General features: G+C 48.4%; 1 protein-coding gene across 1 annotated transcript in view; it reads right to left on the reverse strand.

The window, feature by feature from the left end:
* Window positions 1-20,399, reverse strand: part of LOC122387304 (adenylate cyclase type 3-like) — a 33,419-nt gene that overhangs the window by 8,628 nt on the left and 4,392 nt on the right. The window contains exon 2 of the mRNA XM_043377404.1: window positions 17,286-17,435. Coding sequence (XP_043233339.1) covers window positions 17,286-17,435 — 150 coding nt within the window. The remainder of the gene's footprint in view (window positions 1-17,285; window positions 17,436-20,399) is intronic.

Consider the following 20,399-nt stretch of genomic DNA (forward strand, 5'->3'; position numbering starts at 1 on the left):
AGTTGACAGCCTGTGGACAGACGCACCGGGAAAAATAGTTTATATGTTTAGGTATTCTGTGAGGAAAAAGTTCAAAATTTCAAAACGGCAAAACGATAACGGATGAAAAACATTTCGTTTGAATTGTTTCTAAAGCAGGAATCGATAAGTCACGCAAACAAACATCAACAGTCTTTCCGAAAAACACTAAACAAATTCGAAAAGGGCCTGTTTAAAAACCTTCTAATGCAGAGGACTGCAGACTAGCATGTACCTAAGCTGATTGCTGAAGCGCGACACCACACGGTGAGTAAAGCACCATGCTGTTTATCCGAGTGGCATTTTGAGGACCCTGATGTATAGGCACTAGACTGACGCTGGTCGAGTGATGAGAACCACTCCATTGCTCACTGGTGCCCGTACATTCCTCATCGTTGAGCAGAAGCACAGAGCGCATCCTAGCGATACTCCAAGCGGATCTCTCCACTCGCAGGCGCTACGGCTGACTGGCTACACGGTGTAACCAGTGGTGACACGGTCTGAATTCTGAACATTGCCTTACAATGACTGCAACGGCACTCCAGTCTAAAGATAAACCCTGCACTAACAAAAAACCAGTTCAATAGGAGCACCTCGGATCATTAGGTCAGAACAGGAGATGCCCTGACCGGCTCAGAGCCCTTCACGAGCTCCGGCCGGACCTGTTGACCTTTGAGGTGACGAACCGGACCCAGCCCACTGGAGACCTCGACTGTCTATTCCTGGGAGGTACGGGCCAGCCAGCGGCACGTACGGTGCCCTCTTGACCCCTCCTCGTGCAGATGAGGCTGACGTGTCATTTGTCAAATAAGCTCATCGCCTAGTTCCACCAGCATAACATCTAGCCACATCATTACAACACTTAGTCACATCTTAGTCACATCATCAGATCACCTAGCCAGTAGCAACATCATCACATCACTTAGTCTCATTACATCACTCATCATCCTAATAACTAAGTGCACTAAGTGTACTAGAGAAAACCAGCATGATCGTTCATTCTACCAATATCCTTCTACGCTCCTTTTGACACTACAAAAAGAGTAATGTCCGGTGAGTCTCCATCCGTCTTCTGTAGGAAGATGGTCTGTTGTGGGCTATGATAGTTCGGCTGGGGTTAACCCTATTAGTGGCAGGCTCCTGGCTACCCCCTATTAGTGGCAGGGGGGGGGGCTGTTTACGACCCCCCTTGATATCTCGAGATCTAACGGGCCGATTTTCAAAATTCAAACGGCATTCGATTTCGCTCAACATGATCTACATTTCTAAAAAATAAAAATTAAAAAATGTCAATAGGGGGGGGGGGTAGAGGGGGGTAAAAACGGGCAAATTGCAGATACATTTTAGACTGTTTATCACGGCCAGGTTTCTGAACCAATCTTAACGCAACTTTTGCCGATCGATAGAGAATGAACCAGGAATTCACATGGATCCTAAAAATATGCATTTTCAAAAATCATAGGCGGATACAGATCATTGAGATTGGGGGTACACAAAAAGTATAGTAAATAAGGTTTTTGTTGGTACTGTTTCTAAAAAGGGTGGTAATGGTCTTGTTATGTTATAATTTTCTTATGAGAGAACGCCTAGAATTGTATTGGTAATGCATAGGCGGTGTCAGGGCACCTATGTTGGGAGGTAAAACATAACCCCCCTTTTTGGACGCCTGGATCCGCCTATTATAGCAAAAACGTGTCAAAAGAGGATGCACAATAACTGAATATGTTATCACATGATACCTTTTATTCACTGTTCGTAAAACTGGTGCAGCATCGTGATCTTCGCCCAAATGACTCGCTTCACGAATAGGACCCCCCAATTCCCAGTGCTCTGGAGCCGCCCCTGGTAAAGTTATGAACTTGAAATTTTCAGGGAATGTGCCCAATTTAGTTTTAGGAAAAGTCAGAAAATTTCAGCATCGTAGCTTCAGCGGTTTCGGAGATATTCCCGAAAAACCTGAGGGGTGGATAAAAACAACCCCCCCTGCCACTAATAGGGTTAAAGGGAGCACAGCTGGGCTCAAGAGGTAAACAGCCGATGCTCTGTCGTCGATCGGTAGAGGTCACAGAAAACCCAGCTTGGGCCAGAGGAAAGACACGATTTTGACAACTTTCTGACAGGGTCCGGAAACATCGAAAACTTTCGCGGCTGGACCTGATAGCTGTTCAGCGGCAGCTGTCAACTACGCTGAGTGACATGTGATGCAATAGGAAGTCCGGCTGTTCCAGAGCAGTGAGGGCTTCGAAATAAGCGTAGCCTCTGAAACTAGCGTTTTTTCTGAAGTCAGTGAATTTTTGGAGCGAAAACGGAGTTCATTGTTCTTACGAAGAAAAGACCCTGAGGACCCAGGTAAGCACACAATAGTTAGACATTCTATCAGACCTAAGTACCTCAAAACCGGCACCCTTGCGTTGTCCCTGAGAAAGTCCCGGGGACCCACTCCATACTCAAGTCATCTTTCCAATCCCAGAACTGCACGTTGGACCAGTGCTGTAGTCCAGGACCGTCCACTGTCAAGGACCTAGCCACTAGACTAGACCAGTTTCAAACTCCAGTCAGTACGAGTATAGGTATATATGATCATATAGGTCAGTCCCGATTCAATGGGCACACCGATCTACCAGCTCGGGTCCAGACCCATCTGTCACTATTTTAATCACAGACCCAGCCACCATTTGAGCCATAAACCCAGCCACCAGTTCAGCCAAGGTCCATCTGCCGCACAAGCCAAGGCATCAGTTTGGACCCAGAACCAGCCGCCAGTTGAAACACAGGCCAAACCAAGCCACCAGGTCAGCCCAGGCCCTGCCACCTGACCTGCCGTTAGCGCCTGCAGCCGCCGCGCCGTCCGGTTGCAGGGGGCGGCGCTCCCACCGGAGCTCACCCCCCCCCCCCCGAGATCCGCCCCCCCCTGAGCTCCGGCCGTCCAACTATCGATTGGCGGCTGGAAACCTCTCAGCCACCAGTCTGGCAACTTCAGAGCGCTGGGGCAATTTTGTGCCGCTTCTCAACTAGGCTGTATAGCCGGCTAAGACGGACAGAATGCGCGTAATTGCCGGGTGGTCCCTGATGTAGGTATTTATGTAGGTCTTGGCGACCAGGGCCTCGATTCATAAAGTGAGTCCGTAACTTAGGTAGGTACGGCGGTTTTTGATCTTGTATTGCAAGTGCATGTGAAGTGATGACGTTAGTTTGAATCGTTGAATTTATTTATCTTGCAAGCAAGAACATTAGGGAGAAGGCGAAATAAATGTATCTCTTTACATGCACTTGCAATACAAGACCAAAAACCGGCGTAAGTTACGGACTCGCTTTATGAAACGAGGCCCAGGTTAGCGGAAAAGAACGAGCAGCGCTATTGCTAGTACCTACATAAAAAACACGCTGGTCTATACCTACATTACCTAGCGTTTGCTCCCAAAATGCTCCTCTGAATCACTCCTCGAAATAAAACTAAGATAAAAAGTTGATTTTTAGACTTCACAAACAATTGAATTCAATTCATTTTCCGTATCACAACGCAGCCACATTTTTTCTCAGAGTTTCGGCTATTAAAGCAATGCTTTTTTACACGGAAAATGGCACATTTCGACCAGTACATAGGTATTAGGTATGCATGTGAATAGTAACGATGTACCTAATCAAATTGCATTGATCTTGGGCAAAAAAAGAGAGGTAGGTAATTCATATCCGCTGCAGCCATTAGTTACAAATAGTTTAATCTAACTACCCACTTATGTAATATGTACCACTGGGTAACTTTGGAATTTCTTGTCAACATCGGTGATAAGACTATATTTCCATCGTGTTTCTGAGTTCTGGCAACATAGGTAATGTTTAAAAATGCCCACCCTATAGATAGGTGTAATACACATTTTTTGGGGGGAGGGAGGTTTACCTGAAAACAAACATGCAGATACTTTTATTCATTCGTTCATTCAAGGTCTAAAGTTTTTTTTACGGAGCGAGCGAAGCGAGCGGAGTCTCTACTGAATTAACCCGCGCCCTGCTGGGGGGGGGGTTTGAACACCCCCCTTGTGGTTTTTTCGCGAATATCTCAAAAACGGCGGCGCTCCGCGCCGCCGTTTTTGGTACACCTTACCATACATCAATTCTACACATGTTGTGAAAATTTCAGACCAAGGTCATTGAAGGTCAGGTCACCAGGTCACTTGAAGTGACCTCACCTCATAAAAAGTTTCATGTCTGTCATAGCTACACCGAGTGACCGATCGCTTTGAAACTTTCAGCGATTGCTAAGAGCAATAGCATGTACAAAATGTATATCTTAGAATTTTGATATCGATGACCTAAGGTCAGGTCAATTTTGCGACCTCCCCATTATAAGTCAATGGGAGAAAAATGAAATGCGCCTCTTTTGGATGAAAGACATTATAAACACTCCCAAACACCGAATTACAAGTGGTTTAGACACACTGAACTTGAAAATGGTGTCCGTGACCCTTGTTTATGCCCTGAGGTCATCTTAGGTCACGAATGGTATCTAACAGTTTTTCGCAAATAACTTTTGATAGAGGCATGTTAGAGCGATGAAAACGTCTTAGATGTGTTCAGCTCGACGATACGGATCGACTGATATGCAACATGACCCTTTCCGGTCAGGTCATGACCTTGACCTGAGGTCAAATTTTCAAGTTGACCTTTCAAGGTCAAGTCATAGTTCATTCGATGCGTCTTGACGAGAGGAACACGATGCCGGTAAAAGTAAGCTCGTACAAGGCTTGGGTCAAAAGTTATTGCAGAAAAACTGTTTTCGAAAAAATCGGCTATTTTTGCAGTTTTTGCCCCCTGGAGGCAAAACCGTTGACGTTAGGTCAAATCTGAGAGAATTACCCAGAAAGGGCGTTAATAGGGCTATCGAATGCGCTTTTCCGCGGCGCTGTAGCTCTATTGGTTCCCGAGTTATGCGTTGGCTTCTTGGAAATTTTCGACATTCGACCTGGAAATCGGCGAAATTTTGCCTTCAATGACCTCTGGTGACCTGACCTTTGACCTGACCAAAAAATTGACCGAAGTGATTTCGTCATTATTTTTTTACGCTCTTTCGAACGCCGCCTTCCGCGTATCGCTACGTGGCCCAGGAGCCGAGTTACAAGGGGGGGGGGGTGTTCAAACACCCCCCCCCCCAGCAGGGCGTGGAAATCCAGGACCCCCAGCAGGGCGCGGGTTAAGGGAAAATCCTGAGTATGAGCGGCCGGCCGGCCGGCCGGCCGTGGGGACGCTCTTCAAAAGCTAATATCTTAGGAACGGGACATCCGATTGACAAGCGGTCTTCTTTACTGAATGTCACTTGGACGTAAAAGTTCTGTGGTGTGATGGCCACCATGCGTTCTTGCCAACCACCGCACGTGGCGCGTGGTAAAGTTGGACATTTTTTAAGAACCCCAAAATTGCAACCTCAATAACGGCACAACGGTTGGGCCGATTGAATTGAAACTCGGTACACAGTTAGGTCTCAATCAGATAATTCATCTGCATGTGTTCAGGTTGGGATGCTACAGCACGTGCGCACGTGCAGGGGGCGCTCCCAGATCTCGAGAACGGCTGGGCCGATTGCGCTCAAATTTGGTACACGGTAGGGGCCCAGTTAGTAGGGTTCCGTGCAAAAGTCAGTTTGCACTCAGAAAACACTTTGAGAACATTTTTGAATAAGGGCTCATATGAGTGCCAAAACAGGGCTCAAATCTGTATGATTTTAAAATCGGTATCAGTTAGGCGCCGTTTTCGGGCATAAAGTACATTAGCCCCGAAAGCGGCTTCAGTTCGTCTTCCTATTCGGGCTCAGTTCGTCTTCCTTTTCGGGCTCAATTCGAGCTGCGTTTTAGGGCTCCATACCTACGACATTCCGCCATTCCGTCTTTTGCTGTTTTCAGTGCCATGTGTTGGTGTACCTACCGCCGTGATTTCAAAATGAATGGTAAGTTATTAGTCATCAGTTATCGCTATCTTTTAGAAAAATCAAGATGTTGATGCTCATGCCATTTTAATCCCTTATCAATTATAATTGTTGTGGCATTTGTTCAGAAAAGGTCTGATCTACAATTGTGGCGCCGTTGATACGAATACGCACGGGGCCCTGTTTCACGGCGGAGCGCTGCAGTGCGCTGCGCGCGTCGGCGCGTTGGGTTTCCATGGCAATATCAACAAACTTCCCTCTGACGCTACGCTATGACGTCATCGCAAAACGCTAGCACCCAAGCGCCAGCACCATCAGCACGCTAGCATGATTCACACTCAAACCTCTGTTCTCTCTGTACTTGGTTCTTTAGGACCTCTGTTCCAAACGCGATTCATCATAAGCTAACGGATCGCACGCAACGTCATTCGAGTGACGTCAGGGGTACGCCTCAGCTCCCAGCGCGCTGCAGCGCGCGCAGCGTCGGGCGGTGAAACAGGGCCCGGGTTTGATTATTCGTTTTTCTTGTATTTGCGCCACATGAAAGCATAATATCTGGATTCAGGATGTCAAATAGTGTAAGAATGTGCAAAATTTTTGTCTGGTTCTTCGTGATGATGTGATTGAAGCATTGCTTTCAAGGGTAGGTAAGGATTTTGTTACTTGTTCGTAATTGGTTATCTTGATGCTCAACTAAAATTAATCCTAACCTTGCCTACTAACCTATTAAGTTAAACTTAGTACCAATACCTACCAACCTACAACCTATTTGGATCTTTCATATAGGGTAGCCTGGGGCAAGACGCCCCAGATAATTTATTTTGCTACATAAATTTTGTCCCACATCACCTGGAAGGCCAAATTTGTGCTCAATGCGTTCTTTGGACATTTTACTTTAAATTGCACCCCTCAAATTCATTCACTTATGATCGGACTCCAAGCTAGGAAGTGATTTGTGAGGCAACTGCAAATGGGGCATTTTGCCCCAACCCCAGGGCAAAACGCCCCACGGCCTGGGGCAAGTAGCCCCATACCTTAGATTAAAGATTTAACATGGTAGTTGGTTAAATCTTATGTGAGAGGTCCGTTAGACCTCTGGAGGCACGGCACCGAAGTTAGCACATTCCATCCTGTCAGGTGTTCAGCTATGACACTATTGTATGAGCAGGTTTTTCACCTGCCTCATTAGACCAAATAATAAATTATTGCAATGCAAATGTTTACAAAATACTTCCTTTGCCATCCAGTTGCTGAGAAAAATACACATAAAGGCATAGAAACTTACTGTTCGCCAGCTACCGAACATTAGAAAGTGGGTAGCCCGAACAACACATGCGGTAAAACGCCCCATGGGGCTTTTTGCCCCGCGACCTACTGGGGCGTTTTACCCCATCACGTAGTTCGGTCAGAGAAGAACGCCTTGCACTCCAGCAAGACATAATTTAACACGAACCAACCCGGCATAAGCGTTAGACAATAGTTGTTCAAAATACATAAAAGTCGTTAACCTGATGTGGACCATAAAAGAACGCCATGATGCATAATCTGACAACAAACCATAAAAATCACTCAAAAAACACATTTTTGGCTATATCTCCCGAAAGAGTCATCACAATTTCTTTCCAGTTTGCTCATATAATGATCATATAGTGCACGTTTTATAGAAGAGAGGATGTTTCCCCAGAACTCTGCCAGTTCCGAGAAACATCGGTGAGGCGTTTTACCTCGGCGGGGCGACTTGCCCCGGTCTACCCTACTTATAACATGCTGCTGCTTCTGCTAACATGCTGCGGAATGCTGGTATCACAGTGTTCCATGTTTCAGAATTTTAGGTGAATAACCACACATGATGCGGAAAATATTTTCATCCTAAAAATATGACAAGTGGCTTTATTTCATCTTTGCTAAAAAAAAATATGTCAAAAGTTTGATTCAACAACCAGCTGCCAGGTTACGCATGACTTGACAGTTGATGCATCTACTCTACATCATTTCATTTCAGATCCTGTGAAGGTTCTGACAAAATCTGAGGTAAAAAATGGCATTATGCAGTTTTGCGGAAAGACTAAATCTATCTCATTTTGTCTTCAGTTTTTTTGTTGTTGGGACACCCAATTGAAATCCAATTTTAGAACACTGTGACACCATGCCTGTGTGCCAAGTAAGAGGAAGGGTCTACAAGTATACATCAAGATAACCAATTATGGACAAGTTGAGACTTGAGTCATCAGCTCTTATTTGTGGTTACAATACCTTCAACTGCATGATTTTGCACAACTTCCATACAGGCATCCAGACTGGAAAAGGTTCAAGTCCATACTTATTCTGGTGCTTGAATATGGCAGTTCAAAGATGGAAGGCATATGATGCTACAAAATGAAAAAAGTAATTCAACTTACAAAAAATAGGTATTCATATCTATCCTAAACTAAACTAACCTAAACTTACCTAACCTAATCCAACCCAACCCAACCACCCCAACCAGCCCAGCCCAGCCCAACCCAGCCCAGCCCAACCCAACCCAAAACCTACAGTCTAAAACCTAGAGCTAAAACCTGCAGCCCAAACTGGAAAACATCCATATGGTACGCCGGACGCCCGTGAAGCCGTCATGCGCCGAAGTTCGGCGCAAGCTATTTTGCAATTTGCGCTGAAATTTCTGCATTATTTGCGTCGAAGGTTAGTGCCCTTTTGCGTCAAAATTAAGCCACTTAATTTTGTAATACAAAAATACAAAAAGCACGTTTACATCTGCTGGCCAAGGTTTTATAAACCAGACAGAACGCTCTGGGCCTTAACCACTCCTGACTCCCATGTTTGAGCGTCCAAATTAGTTGATGTTTCCATGGAAGCTGAATACCACAATACGTGTAGCGCACTGTAGCATCGTGCCGTGAAATAAGGCTCGGGACGGAAGTTCCGGGGTCACAAAAATTGGTGTGGCGGTGTTGTCGCGGCTGGCGGGCGCCAGCAAGGGGTTTAAGTTTACGACAACACTCTTGTTTCAGGAGAGGTGTCAGCGATTCGAGACTACTTGGGCATGCGGGCAACGGGGTCGGCGTGGCTGCCTGCGGCTGCGGCCACACATCTTGGCGTCCTGGAGGTGGAGATGCTGATGGTGGCATGAGTCATCACTGGCTGCCCGATTTCCATGCTCCAAGACTCGCCGTGAGGGCAGAGGCGGGCGTCGTGCCGATGGAGAGATGAGGAGGGATGCGCTGGCATCGCGCCTACTGGCGAAGGCGCTCTCCCTCCCGTCGGAGGACCCGCCGCGTCGTGGCGGAAGCCCCCCCCCCCCAACCGTGACTGAAGTCAGTGACCGGCTGGAGAGAGCGCGGGGGAGCGGTGTGGGACCACTGGAGTGGCGCTGCCCGCCGAGGCGCGCTTATCCACGAGACTGCCCCCGTAGACGCCAACAGACGGCGTCACGGTCCACCTGGACCGGCTGCCGATCGGGGCGTCCGCGTCAGCGAGGAGGAGTGCAGCTGCGGAGGTGTGCCTGGGAGCGCTCCCCCAGCGTGCGACGTGGGCCTGGGTCGACGGGTCTGCGACCGGGGGAGTAATAGGAAGGCGGCGCTGGGGTCCTCACCGAGCACCCAGACAGTACAACATTGGTACTGCGGGAGGCGGCGGGGAGGATCTGCTCCAGTTACCGATCTGAGATGGTGGCGCTCAAGACGGCAAAGCAACATCTGGAGCACCCGTCCTTCGAGGAAGACCCCATAATCATTTGCTCCGACTCGCAGGCGTCGCTGGCGACGCCACGAGGTGGACAAGTGGCCCAGACACCCCCCCCCCTCATCCCCTAGGTGCCGCCATCTGGGAGTATATGATGGCCCTAGTGGCTGTAGGGGGCCGAAGAATCCACCATAGAAGGAGGGCGGCGATAGCCCGATTAAGCTGGGCGTCCAGTGGAGCCTCGGCTCTATCATGGGCATTGGGCAAGGACTCTGCGAGCACCCCCGTCTCCTCCACCTTCGACGGCACTCCAGTCAGAAAGCTGTCCCCACCCGAGTTTCCCAGCAGCATGGGCCACATGAAACCGAACAGCGCCGAGCCGCTCGACGCTGAGGACCAGGCGAGAGGAACAGTGAAAAGGTGAAACGCTCGAAACGGCGCGCGCCGCCGGCCGAGGGCGCCGAGCCGGCCCAGGCCGGCTGCGGGTCAAACAGAAGCCGTCTCCGCGGCGGCCGCCCAGTGACAGCGACTCGGACTGACGTCGAGGCACCGCTGCCGCCTCCGCCGACCAACCCGCCGCCCAGCAAGGGCAGTTTGAAGGCGGCTGCGCCGGTGAAGGTGGCGCGGCCTGGCAGGGGCCGCGGCCGGCCCACTCCCAGCTACCCGTCCCGCGAGGTGCTCAGTACCACCGACTCGTCCGATTCTGAGGCAGCGCCGTCGGCGGGCCGCCGCCAGCAGTGACGACGACCGGCTGGCGGCGTTCGCGCGGGACTTGTCCGACTCCTGGTACTCGGACTTGCCGCCCAAACTGGACGCCGGCGGCGTGAGCACCAGCAACGCCAATAAAAAGTCCACCTTCATCCGGCTCTTCTCGCACCGTGTCAAAAGGACTACGCCGCGCGGCCGGCCGGCCAACTCGAATGAGCGCAGCGAAGGGCACACGTCCCCGACGGCGGCACTGGCGCCTCCCGCCGCGCCGCTGCCGGCGTTGCTGGCAACGCCGATCCAGGCCCATCGATTTCTACTGTTTTGTTGCCTACGTGCCGCTGCCGCCGCTCAGCCAGCACAATGGCGTGCCGGTGTTGCGCTGTCGGATCGAAAAGCGGCTCGTGCAGCGGACGGACAGGTGCGGCCCGCGCGATGAGCCGCCGCCGCACACCGAGCTGCGCTGCGCGGACGTGAAGGTGCAGCTGGCAGCGGCCTGCCCAGTCCCCTCGACGGCGTCGACCGGCTCTCCGGCGATTTGCGGTCAGAAACGCCGCCGCTTCTGGGACCAAGGTGTCAGAGCGCGGCGCTGCCCGTGAGACGTTAAGTTAGCACAGGCAATGTCGTCTGCACTCCTTGCAGTTCATGTTGAATACACAACCATGTTGCGAAGTAATAGGCGCCGGGTTTTTCAGTTCATAGAACTTTTTCCCTGGCTATTACACCCCACAACCGAACACTGACACCTTGCACAAGTATGACTGTGTGTATGAATTAGAGATGTCAATCGGATACCAACATTTTGGTATACCGATACCAAACCGATACCAACTTGGTATTTGGTATTTCAATCCTAATGTACTTGGTATTTTGTTGGTAGTATGAGCCCTCACTAATGTATAAGAAGGCTGAGAAATTGGTAAAAAGTCGGTATTTCCCTGATGTTATGATGTTGGTTCGGTATCGGTATTTCCTTACGATTTATGTTGGAATTTGGTTTGGTATCGGTATTCAGATGTTCTGTAATTGACATCACTAGTATGAATGTTAATAAATACATGAACCAATGTTGTGTTTTCGGTTCCAGTACCTTCTTTGGGCACTTCGGCAACAAGTAAGTAATCCGTTAGCTTTGCCACACCTAAGATAGGCTCCCACGTTGTTATTTGCTCCCGGGTTAACATAAACCGGTTTAACGTAACTTTTGCATCCCGGCCAAAATTGCCGGGTTAACTGTCCCACCGCTCGAGACTGGCGCTAGGCTGGCCGAGCAAAAAAAAAAGTTTGTCCGCGGCTTCGTCTTATTCGCAGCTGCTGGACACGGGGGAGGTGGGAGGAGGGGCTGCATCGGACGAAAAGCGGGCTCTGGTATTAACTGGATTTTTTGCCAGCTGGCGCCGTATGGTGGCGCTAGCAGAGCTTCTTACATATCAATGCTAGATATAAAAGAACAAATATTTACCAATCAATTTTTCATTTAAAGCCATTTGAAATATTTATGCCCATCCTACTACCGCGCTTATATCTAAAATTAAATACCTTTCGTGCGTCGCCAGCTGGCCAGCCAGCTGACGCAATCCAGTTTTTACCAAAGCCCCGAAAAGCGATGAGGTGAGCCCTAATATTGGCTTCACCACACAATTTGAGCCCTCAAACTGGATTCAGGTGAGCTCGAAAATGGGGATCGGGCTGAAAACTGGTTTCATAGTGAGACTAGTTTTGAAGCTTGACACCGATAATGGGTACTGACTGAGCTCTGTTTCTGCGATCAATGATACCGATTTAAGGGATCGTATGAGCCCATGTGGCGTTGCTCAGAAAGTATTCTCGAAATGTGCTGTCTGTTTTGAATATGGTACATTAGCCCGAAAACTGGTCTCTGAGACCGAAAATGGGGATACTGTTTTCTCAGTGTGGACCCCGCTTGCACGTGCGCACGTGCAGTGTGCCGCTTCCAGATCTCGAGAACGGCTAGGCCGATTGCGCTGAAATTTGGCACATCGCTAAAGACCGGTTAGTAGGGTGCAGTGCACAAGTTAGTTGGAGGTACCCCCTCGCAATTTCGCACGTGCAAGGCCCGTCCTCTCGCTCGCTCCGTTGGTCGCCCAAAAGGCGTTTTACTGGTTTTATTTGTTCGGACCTCTCTCCAACGGGCATATATACATACATATCAGTTGGGGAAACTACGAGGAGCCAAACAAAAATTGGATTAGCCAATCAACGGCTGGAGTGGGCGGGGCGATGACCATATATGGTCATAAAATCAGACAACTTCATCTTTTCAATGCATCCTAGCATTCAAATGAAAAAATAAGGCATAAGAATGTTTTTTAACCACACAAGGCCCACACTCACTCGGTGCACAATTAACTGGCGGCTCTAAATCGTCGAGTTACAACACAAGGTCAATCAGTGATTGGCAAATATGGCGGATTGAAACAGACGCGCCAAAAAAATGTAAGCAGTATCGTGGTTTTAAAATGTCATTATTTTTATTATTTTGTTTATGGTTTTTCTAATTGTGGTTAAGTTATTATTTTAAAGTTAGATATCTTTGTTTATTGTATTTAAATTAAATCTTTTAGCAATTTTCTTTCAAAACACCAATCCATTTATTGAATGGCCAGCTGATTGTGACGCCCAGAACCTGCAGAAAAGCTGTTTTCCTATCGCCATTTTCGAGTCAATTCGCCGAGTTTAATCAAATCACGCTAATTCCTAGTGGAAAATGGAAGCCTTTTCTCTCCGATAAGTGGATGCGATACCGCAAGTACCGGCTTGTTATACCGTTTTTCACCCTTAGTAGTGGGGGCTGCATTTATGCCCATATATGGTCATCAAAAGTCCATTTATTGACCAATCCATTTTTTGACTTTCGCCTCGTAGTTTCCCCAACTGATATATCCCAATTACAGAAGAGAGCTCCTCCTCCTCCTCCTCGTCCCGGCCCCGCCCGCACCGTGGGTCTACGCCTTAACCAACTGCGCCACCATGGCCGCTTGTATAATAGTTTTTTTTCTTCAGTTAACTGTTAACGCCACAAAGGGATTTCAGGTCCTACATTTAATTCAACAGCCTTGTTTATCATGCTGTCTGTTTACCGGCTTTCTTGTTCCGCGCACTTCTCCCGCTGGTCTCTGAAGTTGTATGCCCTCCGCTACTCTGAGAGGAATGGAAAGTTTTACAGGCGGCTCTCAGTAGAGCCCAGAGTCTCAGGAAAGATCAGGCTAAGGCAGCGCATTTGCCTGCCCGTTGTGGTCGCCTTCAAGCCGCCAAGACCGAGATAAACGAAGCGGATTTTGTGACATGTTTGAGTGGCTTGCTTCTGATAAACTCTCGGAACAAAAACAGACGGGATTCCCGATGAGAGTCTCTAAAGGGCACTCAGCGCAGCAATATGGTACATATGATGTTCAAAGATGAAAGAAGGATGCACTTTGACTACCTCATACGGCCCCTTATATCTAATGCAGGTTCTCCGATGACATACCTAGAAATGTAGGTAGGTACTGGGTAATGGGTATACTGGGTATTGGGTAGGTACTGGGCATACAGATAATGTCATGTGCATCATATAACCTTTTATGTACTTCTATCACTGCTGATTATATCTACATATGTATCCTCGTACATGTGTACATATGAGCCACGAGGAAAGCGTCAATGTAACGTCAACCTTACTTGCATAATGCATATAGTTTCAGTCAGTCAAAACCGTGCGAGAGGTTGCAGGAGCGCCTCGCCGGACAACAACACACAACATATGTATAATGCTATAACGGGTGATGGTTATACCTCTTGCACCCCCCCCCCCCCGTCCTCGCTGTCCGCTGATCATACGCCGCGCTGGGCGTCGCCCCCAGAGACCCCCTGTTCTCTGACGATAGCGGGCTGTATGGGGTCGGCCGCACCACGGAGCCCCGCCGGCCACAATCACTTAGCTGCGGCGGCGCGGCGATACGTCGGTCCGGCCGGCGCCGCTGAGACTTTGCCGACACTCGGGGGAATGGACGAGCCGATCGGACGGGCCAGAGCGAGCCGATCGGGCCAGCGCGGACCGATCGTATCGGCCCCGACCGCCCGCCCACATACCAGAGGAACAGGGCGCCGCCCCCGCCGGCCGTAAAAGCACCGACGGAAAATTGGCAGCGGCGATACGAGGACGACGCCAGAGCCGTGGATGAAATGGTATAGGGAATTCGGGGAGATGGGATGCTGGTTCGGAAAGTTCAAATACCTTGAGCTGGTTTGAAAATCAGGCGCATGCCAATAATGTCACCACTCATCTTTTTGACAACTATTAATTGATGAGCTTCAGCTTGTGATCATGTCTGAAAAGGGCCAAAAAACAAGATCCAAAATTAATGGGCTTCGTTTTTTATTTTTTATTTTTAGGCATGAGCAAAAGGTTATCATTTATACTTGCCATAATCATAATCATAATAATGCTGAGAATAATGTTTGAAGCCGTCAAAATTTATGTGTTTATGCTACTGTTATCAACAATAATGCCTTCCGTGGCATATCTAATGGTCTTACTTTTTTTCTAAGCCACATTATGTGGGCATTCCCAGTATACATAAAGACCACGACATATTTATCAAAGATCATGCGTTACAGAGCTCTTATATCTCAACTGGTCGAGCGGCCAATGTTTTATTTGGGCCACCTCATGTTTCCTGTAAGCGTAGCCTGCAGGTCGGCCGGGTGACCTTCCACATGAGTCATTTATAACCCAACGAAGAAATCATAAGCGTCAGATTTCCACACCGATTGACATGATCGATTCTCACTCTCGGATAATGGCATGGAAACACCTGTTCTCAGCTTTCATCTTCTCTATATAGTAGGTATCCAACATCATCGCTGGGGAGCGAACGTGGCTTTAATGAAGCCCTAGCCTTTCGTTGACCATCTGCACGCTTCATTCACCGTATCCGGTTAGCTTGTCATTAACGCTTAGCTTGGTAGGTATATTGGACGTTTGTGACAATGCAGCGGTTGGTAAGTGAGTCAATTTCATGGCCTGTTCTGGTAGAGTACTGAGAGCTCGCGTCGTTTGATCCATCGTGATGAAGGGGACCAATCAAATTGTGCGCGTTGGAAGTGGGTAACTACCTGCAATGTTCCATCTTAACCCGCGCCCTGCTGGGGGGGGGGGGGGTGTTTGAACACCCCCCCTTGTGGTTTTTTGCGAATATCTCAAAAACGGCGGCGCGGAGCGCCGCTGTTTTTGGTACACCTTATCATACATCAATTCTACACATGTTGTGAAAATTTCAGACCAAGGTCATTCAAGGTCAGGTCACCAGGTCACTTGAAGTGACCTCACCTCATAAAAAGTTTCAATGTCTGCCATAGCTACACCGAGTGACCGATCGCTTTGAAACTTTCAGCGATTGCTAAGAGCAATAGCATGTACAAAATGCATATCTCAGAATTTTGATATCGGTGACCTAAGGTCAGGTCAATTTTGCGACCTCCCCATTATAAGTCAATGGGAGAAAATTGAAATGCGCCTCTTTTCGACGAAAGACATTATAAACACTCCCAAACACTGAATTACAAGTGGTTTAGACACACTGAACATGAAAATGGTGTCCGTGACCCCTATTTATGCCCCTGAGGTCATCTCAGGTCACGAATAGTGGCTAACAGTTTTTCGCAAATAATTTTTGATAGAGGCATGCTAGAGCGGTGAAAACGCCTTAGATGTGCTCAGCTCGACGATACGGATCGACTGATATGCAACATGACCCTTTCCGGTCAGGTCATGACCTTGACCTGAGGTCAAATTTTCAAGTTGACCTTTCAAGGTCAAATTATAGTTAATTCGATGCGTCTTGACGAGAGGAACACGATGCCGGTAAAAGTAAGTTCGTACACGGCTTGGGTCAAAAGTTATTGCAGAAAAACTATTTCCGAAAAAATCGGCTATTTTTGCAGTTTTTGCCCCCTGCAGGCAAAACCGTTGACGTTAGGTCAAATCTGAGGGAATTACTCAGAAAGGGCGTTAATAGGGCTATCGAATGCGCTTTTCCGCGGCGCTGTAGCTTTATTGGTTCCCGAGTTATGCGTTGGCTTCCTGGAAATTGTCGACATTCGACCTGAAAATCGGCGAAATTTTGCCTTCAATGACTTCTGGTGACCTGACCTTTGACCTGACCAAAAAAGTGACCGAAGTGATTTCGTCATTATTTTTGGCGTTCTTTCGAACGCCGCCTTCCGCGTATCGCTACGTGGCCCAGGAGCCGAGTTAGATGGGGGGGGGGGTGTTTGAACACCCCCCCCCCCCCAGCAGGGCGTGGAAATCCATGACCCCCAGCCGGGCGCGGGTTAAGAAGCACTGTGACGTTATCAAAGTTGGGAATAGGCAGCCATTGCGTAAAAGTCAGTAGCTGTGAGTTACATTGTACCTTGTAGTGTAGTGTACTTACACTGTACATTGTACTTACCTTGCTCTGCGGGTCAGCTCGAAAGATCATGTCGAAGCACTACGGGTCGATAGAAATGCTATTCCTGAACGTTTTATCTCTAAACGCCCATATCAATGCTCTTGGAAGTCTCTCAAAGTCCCGAATAGGAAATCGCAATCCAAGTAAGAATAATGGCAATTGACATGACAGAAATTGCATCCCAGCTCGCGAGCCACATAGAGCACTATCGCAACTTCGTATGGAGCAGACATCATCTATCTCCATGGTGTCAGCAGACAGCGCAAAGAAATACTGAGATTTGTAAATCAGGTGATCTCGTTCAAGGCTGTATTGTGCAAGTCAAGAGACCTCCCCAACTAGTCCACCTCCATCAACAAACAACACGTTCCAAACGGCACCCGAACTTGACCGCTCGCTTTCCAGTTTCCGGACTATAAAAGACTGCCCAGCTATATCAGTTGAGAAATACGTTCCCCAATGAATGTTTCGATCTATGACTTTAGACTATCCCCGCACAGCGACTTCCTTACCCGTGTTCTGGACTGCTCCTCGATGGACGTTTTGACCTCGATGACCTTGCGGGTCTCCAGGTAGGTCCTCCGCTGCCGGAGGTCGGTGAATAGGTAGGCGGTGGTGCCCAGCGCGGTGGCACCCAGCAGCAGGACACAGCCGGCCGTCACCTGGAAGTGCACAGCAGCGTATCAGCCAACTGGGCGTCAGCCACAGTGGTCAATGACCATGTACCGGGTTACTCAATATTCATGCAACGAAATACGCACATGCGGTTCTATCTGTTCAGTGTTCAAGGTTTTTAGAATCTTCAACTGGCATCAAATAAAATGGTTTGCAGTTCCAGTGCCCCCTCCAGATCTATTATCCTACGGACTACAATGTATCGTAGGTAGTGCCTAAGTACAGAAATCTATCTCTCATCTATTCTTGTTTTTTTTTTTTGTACCCCACTGACAGCACATCTCCCAAGCGTCCGTAAATTTCCCTCCTCATTCATAACGCACTTCTCCATCATTAGAGTTCGCTCTGCGCTATTTCACGAGCGGGAGCGAGTGTGTAGCTGTGCCACTGCCGTCCCTCATCTACCCTGTTTTAGGTAAGCTGTGCGACATAGTCCTATGTCTCACGCGGAGTAGTCTGTAGCCAAGGTCTCGCCCACCCAAGGCCAAGAGTAGACCTCCTTAGGCTGGGCAGAGGGCCTTGGGCTGGGCTGGGGATCTCCCAGCCTCGTCCCAGTCGATCTTGGTAGCCACATTCCGCTGGGAAATCGCGGTGGTCGTCCACCGACGCAGATGCCGTGACGTTACCATGGCGACCGTCTAAATTGCGAGAGCACTCAAAAGCCCACGCGCATTGTTGGATGGATGGCAAAAAGCTGTTGCAACTGGTTGCAACTCAGCAACTTAGCGTTTGACTGTTTTGCCGGCCCTCGGCGGCATACACAGTCCCCCACGTAATCGATGGCGAAGATGACTGAATTGCTCCAATGCTTATCGTGCATTGGAGCAGCATATAAGATTCATATGAACGTGCACTACGTGTCCTGCCTATACCTACGTGGCACTGTGGTGTCACTGAAGTCAATTTAGGCCGTCAAAGCGTTTCTTCAGTATCTTCAGACCTTCGTCGGAGTAAAACACCAAGAACTCGGCTGCAAATCGAGTGTTTGGCGGCATTCGCTCATTCGATTAAAATCCTGATCCTACCCTGCACCTGTCTTTGACCTGTCGTTGACCTAAGGTCAATATAAAACTGATCCTTCCTGAGGAAAGATTTCATCGGACGTCGGTGTCTATGACAAACAAAACGGAACAAAATTGTTGCTCAGAAACGATACCTTCTCCCCAAATTCAGTTTAATCATTGGTGTTGTTCATCTCACCTCAGAGGTCACCGGTTTAGGTAGGTACTCGAGATCTTAGAATTGCATTCAGCCCTTCTTATTTCGCTGGGGCTCGTGATGACCAACAAGCGCCTCTTTTCGCGAGGCTCTATGCGAGAATAAGGAGCTAAACTGAGGGTACAGGGGAGGTCGTAATCGTACCCGCCGAGCCCTTTCAGCTGCTACTCGTGCAAACGCAATCATGCCGGCGATGGCTTATTAATGTCATACCTAGAGCCAAAAGGTGCATTCAGGATTGCACACAATATCGAATAGAAAACCTTCCAGTGCCAAATGCAGGAATGCGATTTATTGCAGATGTCAGCAATGAGCCGAAAATCGGCATTGCCATGTCAGTAATGCTCGAGCAAATTTGAGCCTCCGCTCTCAGATGCGGATGGTAGCAAAAATCCAACTCTGATCTCGGCACGTCTCATCGACCGGCAAAACTCGCCCGGGATGAGTGGCAGTTTGCCGTGCAAATTATGTTCGGATGACGTAAGTCGGCATGTCGAGGCAACATGTAAAAGTTAGGTCGTTGGGCGAGGAATCCTTTGGTTGAATCAACTGAATCCGATCCACCATGTAGCTGGCAAAACACAAAACAAAACCTATTAACCCGCGAGTTGCTGGGGGGGGGGGCGTTAAACGCCCCCACTTTTTTCGCCGGGCCATAGCATAAAAACGGCGCGCCGCAGGCGCGCCAAATTTTGGGTACCTGTAAGGAATTGATTGAAGTTTATTGTGACAAAGTTTCAAAAAAAATCGGTCGGAAAATTTTTGAGATATCGAGGTTTTAGTGACGACATGATTTAGTGACGACATGAGTAGAACACCATCGTGTTCTACGCCCCAAATTACCCATAAAACATGCGTCACAGGCTGCGAATATCAGTTTTGATTTTCGGGGATATGTGCCTACCCGGTCACTGGCGGATCCAGGCTTGCGTTTTTTTTTGGGGGGGGGGGCCAACTCATGCAGGAGCCAAACCTAGGGTACCCCCAAATCCTGTTTTCTCATCGGATTTAGGCCACTTATTTTTCGTCACAGCCCTGACACTATGAATTTTTTTTTTAACTAAAAAGAAAAATATATAAATGGTAGCCCACCCGACCCATGCCTTTATATTACTTTGTAAACACTTACCATTGTTTTTATCGACCAGTTAAAGGGACCCTCCCACCTTAACATTAGATTTGAGCTGAGATAGCCAAAATGGGGTCCCTGGCTCACAATTACCGGTTTCGGCACGCACTCACAACATCGAGAAATGCCTTAAATCGGAAATATTGAATTTCAAAATTGCAGCATTTTGATTCAGAGGGGCTAATGCTTTTGGATACCCCTCTGAATGTGTGACGTCAGCGGAGATCTAATGATTTTTTAATATTTTACTAAAACGTTTGGTAGCATGCGGTGGTATAGGCTGCTTTGCGCGCAACAAACGCCGCACTTTCAAATAAAGTCGCTAGGAACAGCAGCGGATATCCCAAAAAGTAAACAAAAATAAAAGTCTAATCTCTTGAAAACCGGTGAATATTTTTCGATAAAATTTGGTAGATATTCGTTTTCGCCCTTTCTGAACCTAGCGACATCACTTTCATGCCAATTCATTAACTTTTTTGAAGGTGGGAGGGTCTCTTTAACCCGCTTCGAGTCAGTGCTTGGGTCCCTTTGCGGGCCGGGAGGTGGTAAAACAGCCCTGTCTAACTCGGCTCCTGGGCCACGCCCTGATTGAAGTATGTTTCAT

The sequence above is a fragment of the Amphibalanus amphitrite genome, unplaced genomic scaffold (assembly GCF_019059575.1).
Source record: "Amphibalanus amphitrite isolate SeventyFive unplaced genomic scaffold, NRLGWU_Aamphi_draft 000281F_arrow, whole genome shotgun sequence".
NCBI lineage: Eukaryota > Metazoa > Arthropoda > Thecostraca > Balanomorpha > Balanidae > Amphibalanus > Amphibalanus amphitrite.